The 19,042-nt window shown below is 39.3% G+C and overlaps 1 protein-coding gene across 1 annotated transcript in view; it reads right to left on the bottom strand.

The window, feature by feature from the left end:
* Nucleotides 1-19,042, bottom strand: part of LRP1B (LDL receptor related protein 1B) — a 578,117-nt gene that overhangs the window by 291,217 nt on the left and 267,858 nt on the right. Inside the window, exons 10-12 of the mRNA XM_086465459.1 lie at nt 6,414-6,636; nt 3,341-3,512; nt 1,223-1,366 (exon numbers count right to left, since the gene is read on the bottom strand). Of these exons, the coding sequence (XP_086321585.1) occupies nt 1,223-1,366; nt 3,341-3,512; nt 6,414-6,636 (539 nt within the window). The remainder of the gene's footprint in view (nt 1-1,222; nt 1,367-3,340; nt 3,513-6,413; nt 6,637-19,042) is intronic.

Genomic DNA, 19,042 nt, shown 5'->3' with positions numbered 1-19,042 from the left:
AAACACAAATTACTTCAGTGAGCTGCTTACATCTAATTATTTTTTTCTATAAAAGTTCACACAGAAAAGCAGTGCTAGATCACAGAATAACTTTGCATCTACTGTGAAATGGACATATATAGTTTCACAGACATTTAATTTTACAATTCATTAGGATCTATCAGGATAATGTAGACCATGACCGAAGTAATCATTAAATCTAACAAGACCATAAACTCTGGCAAATACAAACCACCATTTTTTTCACCTGAAGCTTCTCAGAAACAAACAAGACAAAATATATAATAAATTTATTTCCAATGGGAAGGAATACAACAAATCAACACACGTTCTTTCATACCGAGACACAAAACATGGATACCAATATTTTCTATTTCTGGGAAGATTTTTACAACGTAATCAAGTAGGTTAATTACAAAGAACTGAACCTTAGTAAGGTAATTTTCTTTCCTTTGAAGATACTTATAAATACCCTTAGATCCTTAGTACTATCAATATACCTCTTAAAATCCTCTAAGGTATGTACTTTTCCTAATGCCTCTCAAGATTTTTTGTTGAAATTTAGTGAAAACCATATCAGCTTTGACTGAGGTCATCTACCAGCATCTACCAAAGCATCTAATTGCATGCCTTTCACCTGAACTAAATCAATGCTATTTCACGCAGAAAATGGACAAAAATAGCTGTTCCCCAAAACTTTCAGGACTGTCCTGTTGGCTGTAGGTGACCAACAGGTAGTATGTACCTAAGGTTAGGCACAACCATAGTTACGCAACTCAAAGTTGCCTTCACAGAGTATGATGAGAAAAACCTTGCTTGACTTATTCACATGAACTGTCTGCTTCCGAGTTGCAAGCTGATTGTATGAGAAAATAGATGTGACAAACTATTTAACAGCATTTCAGTACCTATGTGCTGTGAGAATGCATAGTATATAAAGAAAGAGTGAGACTGATTATCATAAAACATGTGACGATGTTTAGAATTCTTTAAACAGCAACGCAGGTTTAATTTGTCACTTCTATGAACTCAGCCAAATCAAATCATTTTAAGGGAATGAAAGGAGTATATGAACAAAGTGTCAGGTACATGTTGCAAACAAATGTTACTCAAAAGCAGCCCGTGTGATTTCTATTGTTACTGATAAGCACGTTAAAAGAACACCCAGAACTATACCCTGGAACATCAGCGGCTGGCATCCTCTTTGATTTAAATAACGTACTTTTGCATGACCTGCCATCGCTCCCCAAGATGAAGCCAGTCCTGCAGCGACAAGTCCGTGCCTTGTAGTTGCCGCTGAGCAGACAGATGTGTGAACATCCCCCCGGCATTCCATATGGGTCCACTTCACATGCATGGCTTCTGACTAGGGCGAGTGAAAAACAGCACGATTCAAATCCATTTAAAGCAAAATATTTATATGCATCAGCATGTAGGAAGTTCAGACAGGAAAAAAAAAAACCAAAAAAAGATAATTTCTGTCACAATAAATCTTTCCCCAGAATATAACTACAAGGGAAGGTGTTTTTGTTAAAAAGATACCCAAAACAGACAAGTAATCCAAAGGCTCATCTTGTGGCTACAAGCGATACCTATTGTTGTGTGTGACTGCCCCTTTTTAAACTAGCTTCTGCACAGCACTTGCCAGGCAGCATTCCCCTGGGGTAGCTGACACTTTCCCCCCTTTTTATGTGTTGCTTTGGTTCATTTGGTTGGTTGTTCTTTTGAGAGCAGAGTGAATCACACACCAACGCAGTTTGCTGTTCATTCAACTCCATTAGACAGCACCTTTCCGTGGCAGATACCTGAGCAGAAACTCACGAACAAAACGAGCCTGGTAGTGTTTTTCCATATTCGCACAGTTGGGACATAAATCCAGCTGAAAAAGCCAAAGACTTTCTTTCCCTTGATTTCATATTTTCAAATGCACAGTTCTAAACATATCAAATCTATTTTTTTTAAACTCTTTAAGGCAAATCTGATGAGAAAACAAAATCTACCTTGCCATCCTACATTTACTAAGCTGGCTTACAACAGACCAACTCTGGTTTAGCTCAAAAAATGTTTTCTTCTTCTTTCTTCTTTCCCTCAAGCTTTTTCGTTGTGTTTTTTTTTAAAAAAATAATCGAGTGGTTTAAGGTCAATATTGTTAAAGGTATACAGAAACTCCAAGCTAAGACAGCTTTTACAGCGAATCCTGACAAGCAACAAACATGTCCATTCAAAACAAAAGAAGTAGCAGAGTGAACTAAGGGCAAGAGGAACAGAGTAATCACAGGATGTAATAAAAGATTACACTGTGCTCATGTCTCTCCTCTACTCAACCTCTCTGACTCCCTCCGGGGTACAAGAGGGGGGCCTATAGCGAGGAAAGAGTCTTTGCAGCCTCCTTCAGGCACTGACATCTGCAAATCAATGCCCTCAGCTATAGGGTGAAAATTAGTTCACCCAGTCTACATCAATTTAGAGTTTGTTCCCACTTCAGAAACTTCTCCACAAGCAGTCAGTCTGTTTAGTAACATTGACCTTGATCACTAGAATTGATGCGTTAGCTTTTCTGCCCAAGCAGTAGTCATGGCAATGATTTATTGCTATCAATCATATCAAAAAGTTCTCAAAGCATCACTGTAAACATTTCGGATCTTGCGGTCTTTCCCACAATGGCACTGCTGTTCTGAATGCAGGCAGGATGTGCTCAGAGCCACGACTGGTGTCATACAGGACTGGACCTCAGAAATTGCTCTTTTACCAAAAATTCTGAGATTACACGTTTTTCCTTCTACACGAAAATGAAGATTTCTTTCACAGAAGGCAAAGATGATATTTATACAAACCAAGGAAAACTTAACAGCAATCTCCTGCCTCACCAACTGCTGTGCTGGCAGTTAGGCCAGCTGCTGCTCACACCTCCGTGCTTTTTTGGCAACCCCGAGGACAGGGGCTCTCTCGAGGTTTGTGGTCTGTCCGAAAAGCAGGCCCAGAGAAACCAGGAATCTCTGAGGTCTGAGACCCAAGAGCGGGGACAGCATTGGACATCAAACAATCCCGATGGTGTTAAATTCGGAAAGCGTTGAGTGTGTGGAGCTAGAAACCCGCAGACCAGCGCTCTTTGGTGGTTCTCCAAGCTGAATGCTGTTGTTGTGTTAGGAGCTTAGAGGTGCAGGGAAGCTGGCAGTGAGCAAACAGAAAGCTGGGCAGATGAAGAAGCAACAGAGAGTTTGGCCATAGTGACAAATTTTCACTGCATTTTCTGATACATTTTTCTGGAAGAATAGTTTGAACCACACATCCACCTAATATCCGGTTTTACTTTCCTTAGAAAAAGGAATTTTGTCCTTACCTGGTGTTTGAGCTCTTTTCTGGTATACACGGATCTCTTTAGCATTGTCAAGTCCAGCAAGAGACTGAACATCAGTGCCATTATATCTGTTTATTCGTAAAATGCTGAGGTTATCTGAATTAAAGGTATATAAATAGTTTTCAAATACTGCCAAACCACAAAGATGCCTAATCTGGAAAAGAAAAGAAAAAAAATCATTATTTTAGCTGAATATTTTAGGTGTATCTATGACTTGTAAAAATCAAACATTACTATGAATTGTACATGCTAAAGTGTAGAAAAGGATTTCTGAATATGTGGATAAATATTTGTAAATAATAAACGCAATCTACGCTACAAGTATAGTTCACATTCTTGTAATTTGAAGTTCATAATTAGAAAACCATTGTACAAGAAAGGCGGAAAATTAAAAATATTTAGCAATGGAAATTCATTTATCCTCTGAATTTCCCAGTTTTGCTGCCTTTTAAATTAAAAATCCCTGCATTCTTTGTTAAGTGCAGCAGCTTATTTTAGTGTTAAGTAATCTTAATTAACTAACAATATTTAAGGTAAATTTATTAATATTAACTAGCATGTACTAATAAATACAGTAAATATAGCATATCAAACAGTTCATAGGTTGAATTGCTGTGGTTTTGATTATGTTAAAATCAAGGCAAGACAAACAGTGCAAGAGAAACCCACTGAATATTTTCCTAAGCACATAAATGAAGAAATAAACTCCCTCAGCTATGCTTGTGTTCTTTTTGTGCTGGTGTCTCTGAATATGGTTGTGGTCACACGGTACTGCCTGTTTCACAGAAAGTGAATTCTAAAATTGTATTAATCTGTGATGAGTCTGGATACATTGATTAAAAATTACCTAATGTTAGTTAGCGAATCACAGCCCAAACATGAAGGGTTTCACAACCTAGTGGTTGTGCTTGATTTGTAGATTAAGAAAATGTAGAATACCTCACTGGCAATTTTGAAAGCTGAACAACATACAGAGAATTTGTTGGCAGATGTTCAGATATTCACAGGGTGAATATCTTATTAGTTTAATCAATAAATTGATCACCACAAAGTATTTACTTAGCTCATTTACTCACGAATTCAGACATGGGTCACCAAAAAAATCCGCCAAACAAAAAAACCCCGTCATGCATCAAATATTTCAGTCCTTTCTGGAAATTACCCTCCAGTTGGACAAATTTTGCCATTGTATTCTGCCCTTACCGAGAAAAAATAAATAATTGAGATCCATGGAAGTGTTTGATTAAGACCCAATAGAAATTCAATCCAATTATAGTAAGATGGAAAGGAAAGCAGCCTTGAAAATAATGATGCATCTGTACCAAATTGTTGAATTCTCCTCTGCATTATAATTCTTCCTTCCCTATGTCCATTTGCACTCAGTTTAAAGCTTCATTATTTAACTCCTATGAGAGTTTTTCCATATCTACACTATCAAAACTATGCGACTCTTTTCACAATGCATTTTATAAACATTTCATTATTTGTATTTAATTCATGCATTTGTTGTTTTTCACATCTCATGAAGCTTTCCAGCTATCTTATGTATGAATGGAAATGTTGCTTGCTACAAAGAATAGTCCTTTGAAAGGCACCCAGGCTATCAAACATAAAAGCCCGTATCATTTGGAAAAGCATGTCTTTTGATCTGCTTGTACTTATGAAATAAACGTTAATCCCTAAAATGCCTTGAGAATAGTTTTCTGGTCTGCTGTTTCCTTGGACTAATGAGGGATAACTTGGAGTAACGGTCATTCTAAATACTGGTAAATGCGGGCACAGAACCTAGTGGAATTACCAACTTTTCATTTGAGTGGAAAGACAACCAATACGTTTCTCCTTTTGTGATAGCACTGACCAACTGAAAGGCCAAACTTTTAATACCCTTCACCCACATTGAAAGAAACAGACAAGCTTCTGCTGCCTCAGCTAGTTTAGAGAAGAATCCCTCTGAACTTGAGAAAAAAAATCCTCTTTTGCATCTAAACTTCAGAAAGAAAAGAAGGAACAAGCATCTCTCCTATGAAACCAGTACAACTCAGTTACAAGCCTGTAAAAGTATTTGTTAGTTGCTTCTGAAAATGGCTTTCTTTTCTTAAGTATCTATTCCAAAATGTTACCTGGAAAAAAAAAAAAAAAAAAAGAAGTTTACCAGACCTGTTTTTCCAGAACAACTGGCTACAAAGTAATTTGGTAAAAAATACGAAGGTGTTTGCTATTTAGCCAGGTGACCTTGGCTGGTTTTTGTCACATTCTCTGCCATTTGAAATGGTACTCACACTAACCAGTTACCCCTTGGCAGCAAGCAAGCAATGACAGCAGAGCAGGTGAAAGGTTTCTTCTGCCTGCACACTTTTCCACACTCTGTTTAAGCTCAGGCACTACCTGGTGTGAACATGGTACCCACACCAGCTCTGGGAGTCCAAGTAGCAACCAGGAACAGTTTGGTCTTTGCTAAATTTCCCTTGATTTACATATGCCTCACAACTGCCTGGGACCCCTTCCTTTCCCTGCTACCTACTACCCACTCTCCAAGCTGAAGCAACAATAATGGGTTGATCTACTCCTGCAACAGCCTCAGCATCTGTATTTATGACAACAAACACCTGGATCAACTGGGAAAAGCGTCATCACCATCAACAAAATATGATTTAAGGGCATCCAGACTGGTCTGAACAGGTGAATAGCTTTTGCTATTCTGTTTCTTTCACGTTCTTGTGCCTGTTAGTCTCTTCCTCCTGAATTGGCAAGGACATCTTGTCATTAATAATTTATCCCCTAGTATCTTTCCATAGCCCCGTATTTTCCCTCCTGAAGTCTCTTACAATGGGGAGTGTGACTTACACGGTGCATTGTTAATGAGACGCTGCGTGGAAGCTTGCCCGTAGGTTGCAAAATGGGCTAAATTGGAAATAAAACCTGCAGACAGATCTTTTAATTTCTAACATATATGAACTAAAAAGAGAAAAAATCTGAAATTACTGTAACTGTTAGCATTATGTACATTCACTTATCGATATAATCACTTTTTACTAATTTGCAAATAAATACCTACTTGTCTGCCTTTAATTATTGTATGCCTTTTTCTCCCTTGATAGTCAACAACTTCCACACTATCCAGATATATGTCAAGCCAGTACACATATTTATTGATGAGGTCTAGTGCAAGAGCAGTTGGCTGTTCAATTTTAGAGTCTACTATCCACGTCCTGTTCATTCCATCCATGTCACATCTCTCAACCTTGGCAGCATTCCCGTAGTCTGTAAAGAAAAGCTTTCTGTTGAAAGAAAATAAGATGTTGTAAGTTTCAGAGGAGGTGAGCAGAGAGCAAAGCTCCTCGTGGCTCTGTACAAAGTAAGTTTTTGGTCTTCTTCATTTCAGGGAGTTCATCTTTCAATAATCCATATAATCCATATTGATGATCTTATAATTACCAAAAAAAATCACCATATATTCTAACAAATTCACAATTACACAGAATTTTATTTCAAATGGAATGTACAGAAGTTCTAAGTGCATTTCCTTACACCACAGATATACCATGTAATACTTGTCTTTTAAATGGATGGTATTCATACGTACAGAGACTACATTACAGTCTTAAATATCTCTGTAACCATTATCGATAAAAAATGGCAAGATAGTTACAAATAATAAAGAGTGGCAAAACCACAAAGCACTTACATAGTTTGGAGAACAATTCATTGCATATGAGGTATAACAAATACAGTAATCCACACTGTCAGGCTTTTGAAAACATATTTCTAAAGCAGATGCTTTAGGCTGCAGGGCATGTGTTTCCAGTCTTGGAAGGATGTTCAGGCTTTAAAATGTTTCCACAAATCCAATGAGTCATTCCATCCAAGAATAAGGAGAAACTATCAAAGACTTAAAATTGCTACTAAAGCTTCCTAACCTGATACTTGATTAGCATTCACTGGGTTTAGTACAGACAAATCAATTTTGATTAACCTGACAATATTTTAACAAGATTACCTATTTGTGAGCTGAAAGTACACTTGCAAGCTGAAGACCACCTTGCTATGACTTTAACATGCTATAAAGAATAATCTGATTCCAGACTGAATGTTACTAAAACTACTTTGAGAATCAGGATTTCATTTTCCAAACGAAGTGAATTATCACCCAGTTATTAGCACTAATGGGAATAACATTGGATCAACTGCATATAAAAACCTGAGATACTTTTATGTTAAAGATCAGTAATTTATATAGCCTTGTAACCTCACATGGAAATCCAGCATTGTAGTATGTTTCAGGCTGGAGAGAATAGATGTTTGTTAAATAGCCAACGAAACCCCTATCCTTTATTATTATTAACTTCAAATAAATAAAAAAGAATACATTTTAAATGCAGTTAAAATGTTCCATGTGCAAAACATGTGAATTAAAAATCATTAAACTATTAAAGGCAGTAGAATTATCTATAATATATGTACAGCAGCTGTCAAATGCCAAAATGAATTGATCACAGAATCATAAAACAGAGCTTGAGGAGAATTTGAAAGGTCGTGTAGTCCATTGCCAGGCAGAATAAACTTTACCTATAACATTCCTGAGGGATAACTCCATTCCTGACAGGGGTTTCTATTTATCAAAATCATTTTGAATTCCTGTCTTGTCCTTCATTGAAATTCTGTATCCCAGCTGTACATTTTAAAAAACACATACTCAACATTCAGGTCCATATAAATCAAAACGTGCACACTACAGATGATGTGCAAAGTAAAAAAAATATGTCTGCAAAGCAAATGTTTAATTTGGAATGAAAACAGCTGAAGAACTGGGTGTATATAGATGTATATACACTTTACATATATGTGTGCATTTCATCAGCAATAACAAGGCCAACACGTAGTGCATTTAAAAACAGTTGCCGAAATGTCACATGTACTCCAGACTATGGTCTGTACTTCTGGGGATTTGATTTAGGTTATTTAATGGAACTTTGCATTTCAAGACTCAGTAATTCAAATAAAGCTCATTTCACAGTCATAGAACCAAATGGGTTTGCTGTGATTAGACACACACACACACACGTGTATATATAAATACACATACATACACAGAGCAACTACAAAGAGCTAAAGACTGACTTCAGACTGACACTCTACTTGATTGCTTAGAGCACAGTATTCTTACACAAGACTTAAAATTTCTACATGCTATCACAAAACAGACTAAAATACGCATTAGAAATAGTAAGTATTTGCCTTTAACAACTATATTCTCTTCCCAGATCAGAGAAGAAATAAAATGTTTGTACGTCAATAACAAATAGCTACAGTAAAGAGTATCTAATTTAAGTTGCCTCTCCAGCTTTCAGGAATGGGGGGTCCTTTCTTTCTTTTCTAAATTTCTGGTTTATATTAACATCATTTGTGCTAAGTCATGCTAGCTTGACTTCATGTGTAAATTACATTCTCTTCATTTTAAAAAGCATTACTCTTCTCCTGAAGACTGACAATAATAAAACTTTATCTTAAGGTAGAGGTAAAAGACAGAACAAGAAAGTTGTTGCCTAACTGCTGCTGTATGATCAAAGCGTTCTGAAAATTAAATTAAGAAAATGAAATGCTTTACCATGTCATCTTGAAATGAAGTTCTGTATTTAAAGAGTAATGCAGATGTTTTAGAATAAGGTTTAAATCAGAATTGCATTTATAACACATGAAGCTGACCCACAATTACACTGTATTTCCTTTGCCTTGGGAGTTCTCAAGGATACACCACAGTAGTATCCATCTCAGATCAAGACCAATTTTTCTGCTCACAAACGGTGCTGGATTTGCCTGTCCATTTTCAGCAGAGGGTGGTGAAATCTTTTCTCAATTTACAGAGCAATTTCAGCAGGAATACTGACCATGTACCATTTCCCTGTACAGCCCAAGCACTATGCATTAGTACTGACCTCGAGGGACCAGCTCCAGCAGGGACAGAGAGAGAGCTGTGCTCATTACAGACTTTATTTCCTGAGACTACCAACGAGGATGCTAACTGAGGCTGCTATAAAATAGTAAAAATTTTTGGCACTGAATTGAATTTTAGTAAGGCATGTCATCTCTTGAAAGCTACAGACTTCTCCACGCCTAGAAATTCTGAATATTCTCCTAGCTCTTTGACACTGTACAAATGCCATGTTCTGCCCATTGTTAAGCAAGAAGGGACATCTTCATCAAGTCCAGGCGCTTTGCAGGCATGCTATACTGCCCTTCTTTCGAAATTCTTGAACTCATAAAAGTACTCAGTTGTTGCGACCCAACGTTCCATCTCGAAGCTCTTCCAGAATGGTTTCATTGTTGTTCCTGCAGTTAGGAATCTACATCTAAAAACTAATGATGATATCGTTATGGCTTAATTATACCTACTGATTTCTGCAGCACACTTATTTGGATTAAACAGTTCTTCTCACCTGTCTTCCCCTCCAAAGGTATTTTTAAATGGCAATCAAATTATTTCACTCTCTACCTAGCAGCTAGAGATAAGCAAAGAAAGCCTTTTTCATCTCATATGACAGGCTCTTTATGTTGCCCTTCTGCACGGTTATTCCAATTTTAGGTCATGTTATGGAACAAACATGGTCAGCACTGGATGCACTGTTGCAGAGAGGAGTTCACCAGCGTCTGCACAATGGCACTGCAACTTCCCTGCATCAGCTGGAGATTCAGCCATCACGGGATGACATTTGCTATTTCCACAGCTCTATTAAACTGCTGATTTACAGTCATCCTCTCACCAGCTATTACATACATCCTCCTCCTGCTGCTGATGTCGAGCATTTATCTGACTTTCTGCAGTCTATGAAATACAATCTGTTTCATAGCTTAACAACATAGTCTTAAAAAGTTGTGGTGGGTGTTTTTCCAACAAAAGTTCATTTTCAACTAGGAAAACACAGAGAATATTCCTCCCGCATCTGAGCAATGAAATTTCTATAACATTTTAAAATATCCTCACTGACAAACCCACTGACTAAAATAGCTATAAAGTCATGTTATCAATTCCAGAGAAGACAAATGCCATCATGAGACAAAAGTGACAGTGAACTTCCCAGTCCCTGTTCTCTCACCAGTGGTCACAGACTCAGAGGTCACAGATTCATTTTTCCTTCATTATCAGGCCCCAAAAACATGTAAGGAAGGCCTCAAAATGCCTGCTGTTCTTTCCTAACAAAGACATCTGTCTTCAATAGAAACTTCCCAGATAGTTACTGTCTTAGTTCAGCTGCCAAATATTATATGCCTCCTTTATCATCACTGGCTTTGTCCAGCAACTTCTCTCTTGTTACTTCTTTTGCTTTCCAAGCTTTCAGTCACCGCATTCATAATCCACATAATTAATTAGTCAAGAAAGAAATATGTTTTCCTTGTAAAATTACATGTAGGCATTTGGAAGACTCAAAACTCATAATGTCTGGTGCATCTAAGAAGCCAAACACTGTATAGTACAATCAGACGCTTGGGGGGCAAAATTTCACAATTCTGCAACTCTCTGGCAAAAAACCCACCACCCATGTATAGAACAATATTATAAGGTATCATGAAGTTGTTTTCAACTTTTTTCCTGGCACATACAACTGCGCTTCACAGTTGAGTGTATTCACATGTCATAATTACTATTTTTTATTCTTTATTTCATAGAATCACAGAATAATAGAATGGTTTGGCTAAAAAGGTACCTTAAAGACCACCTAGTTCCAGCTCCCCTGCCATGGGCAGGGACACCTTCCACCAGACCAGGTTGCTCCAAGCCCCATCCAGCCTGGCCTTGAGCACTGCCAGGGAGGGGGCAGCCACAGCTTCTCTGGGCAGCCTGTGCCAATGCCTCACCTCCCTCACAGTGAAGAATTCTTTACTTACATCTAATCTAAATCTCCCCTCTTTCAGTTTGAAACTGTTACTCCTCGTCCTATCACTCCCCTCCCTGATCAAGAGTCTCTCCCCACCTCTCCTGCAGCCCCTTTCAGCACTGAAGGCCGCTCTAAGGTCTCCCTGGAGCCTTCTCTTCTCCAGGCTGAACAACCCCAACTCTCTCAGCCTGTCCTCTCAGGGGAGGTGCTCCAGCCCCTGAGCATCTTTGTGGCCTCCTCTGGACCCGCACAAGCAGGTCCATGTCTGTCTTGTCCTGGGGGCCCCAGAGCTGGATGCAGGAATCCAGGTAGGGTCTCACAAAAGCACAGTAGAGGGGGAGAACCACCTCCCTCAACCTGCTGGCCACGCTGCTCTTGATGCAGCCCAGGGTGCAATTGCCTTTCTGGGCTGCGAGCTCACATTGCTGGCTTAGACTCATTTTTTCATCCACCGACACCCCCAAGCCCTTCTCCCCAGGGCTGCTCTCAATCCACTCATCACCCAGCCTGTATCTGTGCTTGGGATGGCCCCGACCCAGGTGCAGGACCTTGCACTTGGCCTTGTTGAGCTTCATGAGGTTTGCATGGGCCCAACTCTCCAGCCTGTCCAGGTCCCTTTGGATGGCCTCCCTTCCCTCCAGCGTGTCGACCACACCACATGCTTGGTCTCGTCAGCAAATTTGCTGAGGGTGCGCTCAATCCCACTGTCCGTGTCGCCAATGAAGGTGTTAAATAGCACCGGTCGCAATACCGACCCTTGAGGCACGCCACTCGTCACTGGTCTCCACTTGGATATCGAGCCATTGACCATGGCTCTTTGGGTGCGACCATCCCGCCAATTCCTGATCCGCTGAGTGGCCCATTTGTTAAACCCATAGAATCATAGAACAATTTTGATTGGAAGAGACCTTCAGGATCATCCTAGCTGTACCAACACCACTAAACCATGTCCCCAAGTACAACATCTACCTGTCTCTTAAACACCTCCAGACATGGTGACTCCACCACCTCCCTGGGCAGGCTGTTCCAATGCCTGACAGCCCTTTCAGTAAAGAAATTTTTCCTAATATCCAGCCTGAACCTCCCCTGGTGCAGCTCAAGGCCATTTCCCCTTGTTCTATCACTTGTTACTTGGGAGAAGAAACCGACCCCTGCCTGGCTCCAACCTCCTCTCAGGTAGCTGTAGAAAGCGATAAGGTCTCCCCTCAGCCTTCTCTTCTCCAGGCTGAACAGCCCCAGATCCCTCAGCCGCTCCTCATACAAGACATGCTTCAAATCCTTCACTAGCTTGGTAGCCCCCCCCCTCTGTATCCTCTCCAGCACCTCAATGTCCTTCTTGTAGAGAGGGGCCCAAAACTGGACACAGCACTTGAGTTGGGTCCTGACTGTGTCTCTCCATTTTGGAGACAAGGATGTCATGAGGGACAGCGTCTAATACTTTGCTCAAGTCCAGGTAGATGACGTTGGCTGCTCTTCCCTTATCCACCTATGCTGTAACCCTGTCATAGAAGGCCACTAAATTTGTCAGGCAGGATTCGCCCTTAGTGAAGCCATGTTGGCTGTCACCAGTCATCTTATTTTCCATGTGCCCTAGCATAGTTTCCAGGAGGATCTGCTCCATGATCTTGCAGGGGACAGAGGTGAGACTGACTGGCCTGTAGTTCCTCAGGTCTCTCTTTTTTCCCTTTTTAAAAATGGGCGTTATGTTCTTTCCCTTTTCCAGCTGGCGGGAAGTTTGCCAGACCGCTACGACTTCTCAGATATGATGTATAGGGGCTTAGCCACTTCATCCACCAGTTCCCTCAGGACCTGTGGATGCATCTCATCAGGGCCCATGGACTTGTGCACCTTCAGGTTCCTTAGATGGTCTCAAATCTATTCTTCTTCTACAGTGCGTGGTTCTTCATTCTCCCAGTCCCTGCCTTTGTCTTCTGTGACTCGAGCAGCGTGTCTGGAGCTCTTGCCGGTGAAGACTGATGTAAAAAAGTTGTTGAGTACCTCAGCCTTCTCCATATCCAAAGTAACCAGGTCTCCTATTCCTTCTGGAGAGGGCCCTCTCATTACTCTTTGTAATAGGGAAGATGTACACTTCTCACCATGTCCAGAAGCTCATCAATTCAGCTTCCAGGCCTGACTCTAAACTGCTCCTTGTATAACTCACAAGACAGCCTATTCCAACTTCTTATTGCTCCTTTAAATCCCAGGTTGGCTTTTAAACCTCAAGTGCTCCTTCAGTGGACCTATGGAAGAGGCATGTGTTATCATACAGTAACCTCAGTCTCTCACGAGGCGAAGCAAAAGACAATTTCAGGCATGCCCGATGAGGACAGAGGTACAGAAAATAGCCATCATACATCTGATAGTATGAGGTGGTTGAAGAGCAAATTCAAGAGTGGACTCAGGTAGGAAAACAGTTTAATCACAGATGTATCCAAATCACACACCCTCCCCGTTCTGCGAGAGGGAAGATGTGGTACCCTATAGTTACCTAAAGCTCATAGGGTAACACTGCTGTCCATGTGACCCAACCTGTGCCAGCTGCTACGCAGCAGTCAAATGGCAATGCCAGGGAAAGCACCTTTTTTGCCTCCCACTCCATTTCTCTCTTCCTCTGGTCTTCTCTTATCAGAGATAAAGGTGTATTAGTGTAAGCACTACTCGGTAGGAAAAGGATAACGATTACAAATACACACACATTTAAAGGGTAACACATTTTACTTAAGCTGAAGAACCAGAAAGGATGTTCTTCTGGAGTAATTACAGGTCCACCAGCTTAATCTCAAGAAGGTGGGAATTGCAGGGGCAGTTTTGAAGGGATGAATGACAGAGAGCACGGCAGTTCACAGGGCAGGGTCAACTGCAATGCAGTATAATCAGAGGTAAATTTTTGTAGTATACATAGAAAGAAGGCTGCTTTCTTAGACAAAATTACTGCTGTAGACCTGATCTATCTAGATTAAATTAAAATAGTTGATGGTATACCTCACCAAGAGCTAAGAGTAGAAAGAGTAGTATTTAATTTTCAGAAATTACATTGAAAGGATCATTATCAAGACAGAAAGCTACTAAAGGTATTCTGTTGATTTTGGGAAAATGAATGCATGACAACAAGTTAGAGGCTTTTTTTCTAATTTAGAAGAGGGACGATGGTGTGGGAAAAAGTTCTGTGTTGGAGTAACAGAAATGGGGTGCAATTTAATCCGTTTAAAATCTACTGAGAAGACTGTTGGCATTGAGTGGCACCTGCCAGATATACTGTAGGACAGCTTGTAAACACAGGAAGGTACACTGTAGGATACCTAATATTATGGGGACTGTGGTGAACAAGGAACCTTCTTCAGAGGAGCTGATCGAAGCATCTCATTAAAAGGACCGTGTGAAAACATCTTTGGGATTCTCCTCTTGTAAATTAAAGCTTATGGTATCAGGTGATCTACTGGAACTGGATTCTCAGAAAGGGAACTGCCATGCAGTTCTGTATCTGATTTCCACTGCATTTAATAAAAATTAACGTGATTTGATTTAATTTACCTTGCATTTAATTAATATTATGCTTTATAGAATTGTCCAGGAACTTATTCCCCTCTGTTGAAATTTAAGTTGATTTCTGGGCTCAGTGTTTTTTGTATTGTTTTGTTTTGTTTTGTTTTTCACCTGCATCTAAAGCAGAAGAAATCATCCACGCTCAGAATTAGTCCATTTTTGGTAGTAAATGAGCCATGGCCCTTAGTGTACCAGAGAAATCTTAGGTACTTGAGGAGTACTACTTGCTAACATGCCCACATTTAATGAAATTGTCAGGTTTGGGGCAAAGGCAGATTTTTCCCGAAGGCAAGAATGTAAAAGACATTAGGTTTGGCCATTTGGGTACCCCTCCCCTCTGCCTTCTTTCTAGCACAACGCAGTACCCACCACCTTGAGGAAAATTTCCTCCTGCAAACCTATGCTTCTGCAGGTGGGTTAGAAACTTTAGAAACATAGGCTCTCCAGCAGTGCACCGCAACGGTTGTAACTGGTTTTGGAAGGAAATATTGGGTGGATGTTTTTTGTGTTACATAGCAGTGAAATTCTATTAAAGCTCCTATGTGAGTTCTGCAACATAAAGAAGGACATATGTTCCAAATGTTCCTAGTGTACTGGAACCTCAGCAATGAGTGCATAAGAGTAAAATAATAATGGTTTCTTCACCGAGAGAGCTGCAGATTTAGTGCCACGCAGGAAGCAGCACAGAGCCGAGCTGCAAATAAAAGCAAACCCCAGTTAGACCGCTCATTCACACCGCGCAGAGCCCAGCTCCAACCACTGCTTGTTGCACAACAGAACGTAGGCAAAATCAGCAAAAGCTCAACCTAAATGCCTTAGGGGGGACATTTGTAATGAAATCCCTCTCTTTTTACGGGAAAGTCACCAGTTTGAACAAAGGTTTTCTTATTTGCAGTACGAGGGATGGCAGCCTGAGCAGCAAACAGGGTAAGTAGCTGTGAATTCGGGGACGGACTAAAAATACAGCGAATCTGGTTTGCTGCTAAAGTAGCTACAAATTGTCATAATCTGTGGAGTTCGTATTGAACAGAGGAGCACAACATGGGGGAAAAGAGAAAATTCCTGCAACTATTTTTTTATCTTCTTTTTCTTTTTCCTACCAAAACTGCCCATCTATAGAAATACGCTTAGCATGAAGCTAAATTGGTTTGCCATCAAGAGGACCCCTGCCAATATAATTTCCTTACACACACAGAAATACGCATTTTCAGGGATGTTGTAAAGTGAATGTAATACGATAATTCAGGACTGCAATTTGTTATACCGTTACGACTATGCTCTACTATTGTTTTAGCTTATCAAAACAACATCCTGCACAGAATTTTTCAAGTTTGATCCTTTCCTTTTGAGGAGATAAAAGCCTTCACCTTCTCTTGTCTCAGGAACGGCAATCAAATATAAATAAAGTTTTTTAAAGGTCATAATGACCCTTAAAAAGTTTTGTCCCCTCCCTTTTCCACCCAAATATGCTTTCTCTGCAGGGAGGGACCAGCAAATCGTTCTCCAGCGCACATCCATCTACCATCTCTGGGAGCAGCAGGAATAATATATGATAGTAAGATGTAAAGCTAACTTTCTACTCCATGATAGCTTTTCACAGTTTCAATTTTCTCTCACAAGCTGTCCTTCTTCACACTCAGACTAAATATGAAGCAAACTCGTATCAACTCTACCGTATTCTCCTTCTTGCTCCACTTATGAATAGGTGTGAGCTTCTGTATATGCTAAAAAAATGCACGCCTGGAATAGAACACCAATAAATCAAAGACAAACACCCACAGAAATGAAAATTCAATTCATAGGTTTTGCTAGAGGATGAAAATGAAAAGGAAGTTTGTCTTCCACTCATTCTCATCATAATAGTTAAGTCTGTTTTTTCCCCCATCGACAATAAGATTACAGCTGTGAGACGTACTGTTGAAAAACTGCATCCCTTAGCATACATCAAATTTATACTTGCCTAATCTGCTTTCTGTCTAAATACAATTCAATGTCCTTTCATCAAAGCCATGTAATTACCTTGAATAATTTCCTGCAGCAATGGCGCATTTTCATGGTATTTCTCTTTTTTTCTGAACAAAAGGATGTTGTCTGAATTTTGAAAATTTATTCCCAATATAAGATTATAGGAAGTCAATAATAATTTATCTTCTACGTCACTGTTTTCATAAATACATGCAAATTTCTAACAACTGTTATTTCTATTTGAAAGAGATATTGCACATGTGGATTCATGAAGGCCCTGAACATTAGTATTTAATTTGTCCAGTTATTGCCATTCATCTGAAAAGGTATGGATTCGGATTTAAGTCAGATGCAATAATCTGGAAGGAGAGCCCTTTCAGACTGTACGTGAACTTCCCCATCTGGTACTACAAGCTCACCAATTAGAATAAGAATGAAGAAACATTGATTATTCCCAGTTTCTCACAAACCAGCTGTGCCAAATTGCTGTGCTGATCCACTGAGAAAATTCATTTTTTAAAGACACTCAAACTGGCTTGTAACATGATTTTAGATAATCACTTAAGTAGACTTTTAATGTGACAGACAAACAGTACCAAGAAGTCTTTATAATATTTTTAAAATAATATATGAAAACAAAACTATTTCACAAACAGGCTGTTATATATTTATAAAATGTGTACTTACATCCAAGCCATGCCCACACTGCTGTTAGATACACTTCAATCTGTAACTGAGCCTGGAGAGAACGTGATGATGAATATAGTTCTTGGATTATCCTGACTAATTATTTCTGAGGATTAGATTTCAAGTTAGTTAATTTCAAGTGCTGCATATTTTATCAAATCTACAAGACGCAGCGAAATAATTTTGCCATTGAAAATTAAAATTCTATTTCTTTCTTGCAAACTCAGGGTCTGACATATATGGTTTCATTCAAACTCAACTAGGTACATCCATTTGTAATGTAATATTTTTAATTATTCTGCTTTGAATTACTTCTGGAACAACAAAATGGTGCCACTTGACCGTTTTATAATATATACATGAACCAAAGTACATAGCAGAATCTGTATATTCAAAGACTGATTTTCAAAGATTCAATTAGTATTGTATTGAAGCTCTTTCACAGGAAAAAGAAACGGTACTTTTCTGAAGCTATTTATTATTTTAGTTTTATTTCATATTATTATATGCAGTCAGACTATTGTTTCTTCCACATAATAATCAACCTTTTCCTTTAGTTGAAAAGAGAGAACTTTAAAAATTACTTTTTAATAATGGGATTTTTTTTGTGGGGGGCGGGGTGGGGGTGGGGGGAGTTTTCAATAATTGTTCAATACTTGTAGGGATAAAAAACAGAAAAAAGCAGACCCCTGAAAGTGTGACTGACATGCAGCCTGATGAAACCCAGGCTAGCAGGGAAGCAGTCTGGCCCTTGGTAGGTTTAACTTTTGTCCTAGAGCTACGTTCAGCTCTGCAGCAAACCAGGACAGCACTAGCAGTAACTCGTTTTTAAAAACGACTGTCTAGACACAGGAGGATATTCTTTCCCGAACACACTTCTCCAGCGGCTTTTCCTTCTCAGAATTTGAGACACAGCCCTTTCAACCCAGTTGGAGAAATCATAGTTACACGGACTGTTTGGCACTACGAAATGCAAAAAACTTACCCCTTCAGTTTGTCAGAGATTTACATGGGAGTTTTTTGTACATCACCTACATCTATCACAATACAGATGTCTATTTTAAAACAAGCATGCTTTGTCTTCAAATGCCTGATTTCTGTCAACCAAATTTTTGTGTTTAGTTACATCGAATGAAAAAGACAGCATTTTCGCAATATTAATTGTTTTTAAAATTATCATTAATGTGAAAAATACATGCAAACAGCTTTTCCACCTTGGTATTTTATGACCTATACCACATTAAATGTCAGTAACAGCTGACATTTGAGAACCTGTCTCATCCATCTTATATGGAAAATGCTACAATAATCATCATTGTATAGGATTATATTAAATTAATCAAAAATCCACAGTTTGCATGCTTTTTGAATCTCAGGACTCCTCTTTCACACGCAGACCTGAAGAAAGGCAAGGATTATATGTAGAGGTGTACTCTTCAGATCCCTAATGCTTCAGACCCCACTTTTGAAAACTCATGATTTAAAGTCATGAGGAATTAGCAGTCAACAGCAAGGATGAGGATTTCTTTTTTCCAACAAATTCCTGGAAGAAGAATATATCAGTGGCTATTAAATGCAACTCTGTTTCTAACTCAAAATCACAATATCGTACACCGCT

This window comes from Leptosomus discolor, chromosome 5, assembly GCF_034619465.1.
Source record: "Leptosomus discolor isolate bLepDis1 chromosome 5, bLepDis1.hap2, whole genome shotgun sequence".
NCBI lineage: Eukaryota > Metazoa > Chordata > Aves > Leptosomiformes > Leptosomidae > Leptosomus > Leptosomus discolor.
Note: the sequence above shows the minus strand (reverse complement) of the source record. Positions and strands in the feature narration are given on the sequence as shown.